The sequence below is a fragment of the Arachis duranensis genome, chromosome 4, assembly GCF_000817695.3.
Source record: "Arachis duranensis cultivar V14167 chromosome 4, aradu.V14167.gnm2.J7QH, whole genome shotgun sequence".
In the NCBI taxonomy this organism is placed as follows: domain Eukaryota; kingdom Viridiplantae; phylum Streptophyta; class Magnoliopsida; order Fabales; family Fabaceae; genus Arachis; species Arachis duranensis.
In genome coordinates this window covers 114,195,097-114,200,294 of record NC_029775.3, presented here as the reverse complement: position 1 = coordinate 114,200,294, position 5,198 = coordinate 114,195,097, and the positions used below count along the sequence as shown (strand labels likewise).

The following is a 5,198-nucleotide window of genomic DNA, read 5'->3' as shown; positions in this document are numbered from 1 at the left end:
AGCAATTTGCAAATCTTAATGATCCATACCTCATAGCACTGCGAATGTAGTAAAGATGCTGAATATGGCAATCTATTCTTTCTCTGTCTTCAAGTGACATTTTTCCATCGTTAGCCTCAGGATATCCTTCAAATTAAAATAAGTTGAAGTATAAGAGCATAAATGTTATTTAATAATAATAATAATAAGGTTTAATTACTCTATTTGTCCTTATAATTTCATCAAATTTATAATTAGGTCTTTATACTTTTTTTTTTTCTTTTCAATTATGTTTTTGCATTGTTTTTAATTTTGTAATTAGATCATTTTCATGTCAAGAATACTAAAATTAATAGAATATTTTTTAAAAAAAAATACGTGATCAAAAATTTAATTAAGTTCTTAATTATAGATATCTTCAATTTATGAAAAAATACTCAGTTAATTCTAACAATTTTTATATTAGGAAGGATCTAATTACAAAATTAGAAACAGTGTAGGGACTCAATTGAAAAGAAAAAAAAGTATAAGAACCTAATTAAAAATTTAGTGAAACGGTAACGACCGATAGAATAATTAAACCTAATAATAATAATTTATATACCATTCTCGGTTATGTATATAATTGGATTGTTGTACTTGTTTTTCATGTATATTAGTAGTTCCTCAATTCCTTGTGGGTATAGGTAGATCCAATTTGAGGCACCCTGCAAAATAAAATTATCCATGTTAGTATGCTCTTCTAAATATTTAACTATTTGTAGACAATAATGTTCAGGAAATGGGAAACATCAAATAAAATAAAAGCTTATTAGTTGATTAAGTTAAAACCATCAAATCAATTTTCATGGACATAATAAAAGCTTAAAATAAAATGAATATGAACCAACTATCCCAAGTTGTATGTGTTTGAAGGACAATGCTATGATGCACTAAGTAACTCGTGATATTCCATACACTAAATAATCTTAATAATATAGATCTTAGCATAATTTTACATCAACAATTCAGTAACATTAAATGATCTTAATTGTTAGTGCATACCTTTGGACCAATAGGAATCCCATTTCGCTCATCTGATGCAACATTTTCAAATGTCATTGGAGGTAGTAGAATCAGAAAGATAAAAGTTTCAAAAATTAGATAGAAAAAAAAGAAAAGAAAAACATTTTATAAGCTTGATTAAATCTATCTAATTAGCTTACTTGTTAACTCTGTGCAAGAGTCTGTGAAGGCTGTTTGATTTTCAACTTGACATTCAGCATCCGTCACATAAGATGTGGTATAATAATTGATACCAATAAAATCAAATGAATTTTGGACCATTTTATATTGCTCTTGAGAAAATCTTGGCAATCTATCTCCCAAATAGTTAACCATTTCAACAGGGTATGAACCATAAGTTATTGGTTCCATGAACCTTAAAGAACAATAGAAATTGTGACAACAATGTTAGTCAATTTAATTAATTTGACATTGGTAGTCATAGGTAAACAATTTTACTATGTGTGAAAAAATAAAATAGTGCAAATTAATTACCATCCTATCCTGAAAGCCAGTGCTCTTGATGTTGCATCAATGTCAGCAGCAGAATGGGATATAGGTATAGCCCAGTCAATGCTGTGAGCAATCCCAATTTGACCCTTTTGAGATTTCTGATAGAAATGATCACATTTAAGTATAAATTAGTTCACAAAGTAGGATATTACACAAACTAGATGCCTTACATGTATGAGGCTTTAGAACTAACTTAATATACTTGACATTCCTAAAACCAGTTTATGAAAGAAGCTCTAATGTTTTTGTAAAGAATAAAATCATATTAAAAAGGTTCAGATTTCATATTCATGTTAAACATGCCTGTATAATCATGTTTCTAAAAAGTATGGCAGAACGGTTTCAGATTAATCTACAACTTTAGGTAAATCATACTAATTTTTTTGAAATTAAATAATATTACACACTACACTCCTTCATTTGCAAAAAGCATATACTAATTTCCCTGGTTTAATTTCTATAACACTTGATACCTTAATAAATCTAACTTCAAGAAAAGTTGATATAGTTTACTATAAGATTTAAGAGATAGTTAGTTAGACTACATATAAAGTATGAACTTAAAAAATCAATAACGAATTTTGTAAGAACTTAATTATGCTAATGAATAAAAAGTTATACAGTAGCATAATAATTGCTGATAGTTGCAATGATGTAACATGATCTTGGCTAATAGCTTTATGAGAAATTGTTGAAGGAAAGAATTTACTTGGTATTTTTCCCTATAAAGTTTGACAGCAGCAGCATGGGCAAGAATCTGGTGGTGAGCCACAAGGTAAGGCTCAGTGGCGGAATCTCCACCGGAGCAATTGAAGGGCAACCAGCTTGAGCATCTTCCTGGGGCTTTCAAAATATGAGCATAGCCTAATAGAGATAAAATGGATGGCCCATTCAATGTGATCCAGTGTTTCACTCTGTCCCCAAATTCCTTAAAGCACACCTCTGCATAGTCCTTAAAATCATCCCTAACATTATGATATGATTAACCATTATCACTTATCACTTAACATTATTATAATTTACTTTGCTACATATCTACATCAATGTTTATGAACAGGGTAATTTAGCTTAATGGTTTTGCTGGGATAGGTAAGCATATCCTTACACAATATGTGGACTCAAAAAGCCACCATATGCATCTTCAAGGCTCAGAGGCAAATCCCAATGGAAAATAGTTACAAAGGGCTGTATTCCTGTCACAAAAGCCACTAAAGTCTTAACATAAAATTTGATGAATTTCAATGGAAAACAGAGGGGATTATGAATTTCAAACCATTTGAAAGAAGCTCATTAATGAGGTTGTTGTAATATTGGATGCCTTCTTTATTTATTCCTCCAGCTAAGTTTCCACCTAATGATCACAGTACAATTAGCAAGCACTAAATTTCTTGCTAATCATAAGACTAGGACTACAAGAGTTCAAGCATATAATATTCTTACCCGGAAGTATCCTGCTCCATGAGATTGAGAACCTATATGCATTGAATCCTATGTCCTTCATTATATTCACATCTTCCTATTAAGAAAACATATGCTTAGTAACTAACTAAAGTGAAAGATAGATATAGAACACAATGTCCATTTAAGTCATGGTTTTAAATTAAGGTTTTCACATCACCAATTCCACAATCATAGTATTACCCTTAATTAAGTAAATTAATCACAATAGGCTACAACACAACACAACATACTAATTTTCAAGTTGCAAACAAAGTTTTCACATCACAATACCGAGAATCACAATATGCAAACAAGTGTGTGATATTAAGCAGTTTAGTTAAACATGTCGATTCATCTAATAGTTCTCGTTTGCAAATTCAATTTACAACATTGCTTAAGGTCAAACTAAAGGCAACAATATGTACCTTGAAAAGATGGTATGAATCAACGGCAACCGCACCATTACTATGATCTTTTATTCTTTCTGCCACCCAAATAAAAATTAAAAAAATTGGTTTTTTGCTAACCTCAATGGAAAGAGAAGTGTTAATGTACCTGGGTATTTCTCAGTGTAAGTGTCCCATATACTTGGACTTCGGCCACCTTCATTCACTGCACCCTCATACTTTACATAACCATACACCAAGGTAGCATATTAGATTAATTTTAATTAAATAATGGACATGCTAATTAAGAAGGTGGATTAACATAATCATAGGAAAAATTAAACCTGATATGAAGAGGATGCTGTACCAAACATGAAATCGGTGGGGAAGGTACTTCTTTTAACAGAGGCTGTGCCATAGTACATAGGAAAACCTGGCATATATAAGTTACAATAATAATAATAATAATAAAATGCCAATAATGCTAATCATTGACCAAAATTGCTTTCAATATTGTTAAAAGTCTAAAAAGACCTGCCCCCTTACTTGGATATTCCTCACCAACAAGGGTGTTCCAAACACTTGGATATCCTCCATCATTTGCTGAAGCTTGGTCACACTGTGAATTATAAGAATCGGAAAATCTAAAAGGCCTTAATTGAAATCCATATTCAAATAACATATATGAATAAAGGTGAAAGGTAAACTTATTAAATGTAAACCTGAAAGTTGTTAGAAGATGAGTCAGAGTTACTTGGATTGATGTGAATGGAAGCATATGATGAATAGTCAAGTAATAGAATTAGTATATACAGATACATAGTATGTACAAGGTAGTGCTTGGAATTGATGAACATAAGTGAATTCATTTGCACTATTTGCTTTTCAATTTTAACAAAATATTTAATACGCTTCTGCTTTCTGTTTAATAATGCGACACGGACCCAGGTTCAAGGTGGAGGGGGGCATTTGCCCCCACTAAGTTAAAAAAAAAGGAATAATATTATATAAATCAATATATTTGTTTTAATATAATTATATTTTTGTTTTTATAAAAATTTATAAAATTTTATTTTGAGATTCATGTTAAAATTTGTTTTTTATTAAATTTAACATGTAACAATATTTATTTTGTTAAATTTTATTTAATATTAAAATTGAAAATAAGTAAATAAATTAACTCAATAAAAAATTAATGAACAATAATAATATAATTTTAAGAACTAATCAACTAGTTCATCAAACTAAATCTCAATTCTCTAAATATAAATAAAATTATTAGTATCTTATTCTGTCTTCAAAAATTAGTTATAATAAATAAAAAATATCTATCTATTAATTAATATTCTTTATTTTATTATCATATAATAATTTTTAATTTTATCTGTTAAATAAATTTGTTTGTAATAACTATTTTAGATAAAAAATATTTTAATTCATAAATATTACAATAAATAAATTTTCTAATAGAATGAGATGTAATTAATATTCAAAAATGATAACAAGTAGTAGCACAATTATTAAAAGTATAGAAGTTGATTTTGATATGTTAAAATATGTATATTTTTTTAGATAATTATTTACGTGATGAAATATAAGATGTAATTTTTAAATTACAATATATAATTAAATAAATGCATAAAATTTTTAATTTAATGGTATATTAAAACTCTCTCTCTCTCTCTCTTTATCTTTCAAGCTATGTTGTATCATGTATGGTTATCTCGAAGCCATGTCTATGGTGTAGAATAACACAGCGTATGTGAGGTAGTTTAATTTCCTCACTGCCACATTTGCAGCGATTTATGTCCTAGTCATGTTATATATATATAATCA

General features: G+C 28.7%; 1 protein-coding gene across 4 annotated transcripts in view; it reads right to left on the bottom strand.

The window, feature by feature from the left end:
• Window positions 1-4,308, bottom strand: part of LOC107486038 (beta-glucosidase 12) — a 4,702-nt gene extending 394 nt beyond the window's left edge. The window contains exons 1-14 of one of the 4 annotated variants that reach the window (XM_016106576.3): window positions 4,085-4,308; window positions 3,909-3,981; window positions 3,707-3,795; window positions 3,532-3,601; window positions 3,402-3,460; window positions 2,977-3,052; window positions 2,810-2,887; window positions 2,642-2,729; window positions 2,246-2,501; window positions 1,519-1,634; window positions 1,185-1,399; window positions 1,024-1,055; window positions 584-686; window positions 30-126 (exon numbers count right to left, since the gene is read on the bottom strand). In XM_016106576.3, the coding sequence (XP_015962062.1) occupies window positions 30-126; window positions 584-686; window positions 1,024-1,055; window positions 1,185-1,399; window positions 1,519-1,634; window positions 2,246-2,501; window positions 2,642-2,729; window positions 2,810-2,887; window positions 2,977-3,052; window positions 3,402-3,460; window positions 3,532-3,601; window positions 3,707-3,795; window positions 3,909-3,981; window positions 4,085-4,231 (1,499 nt within the window). In that variant the 5' untranslated portion in view covers window positions 4,232-4,308. Of the gene's footprint in view, window positions 1-29; window positions 127-583; window positions 687-1,023; window positions 1,056-1,184; window positions 1,400-1,518; window positions 1,635-2,245; window positions 2,502-2,641; window positions 2,730-2,809; window positions 2,888-2,976; window positions 3,053-3,401; window positions 3,461-3,531; window positions 3,602-3,706; window positions 3,796-3,908; window positions 4,007-4,084 lie in introns of all 4 variants that reach the window. The other 3 variants (XM_016106578.3, XM_021141072.2, XM_021141073.2) reach the window with 3 other exon arrangements.
• Window positions 4,309-5,198: the final 890 nt, after the last annotated feature.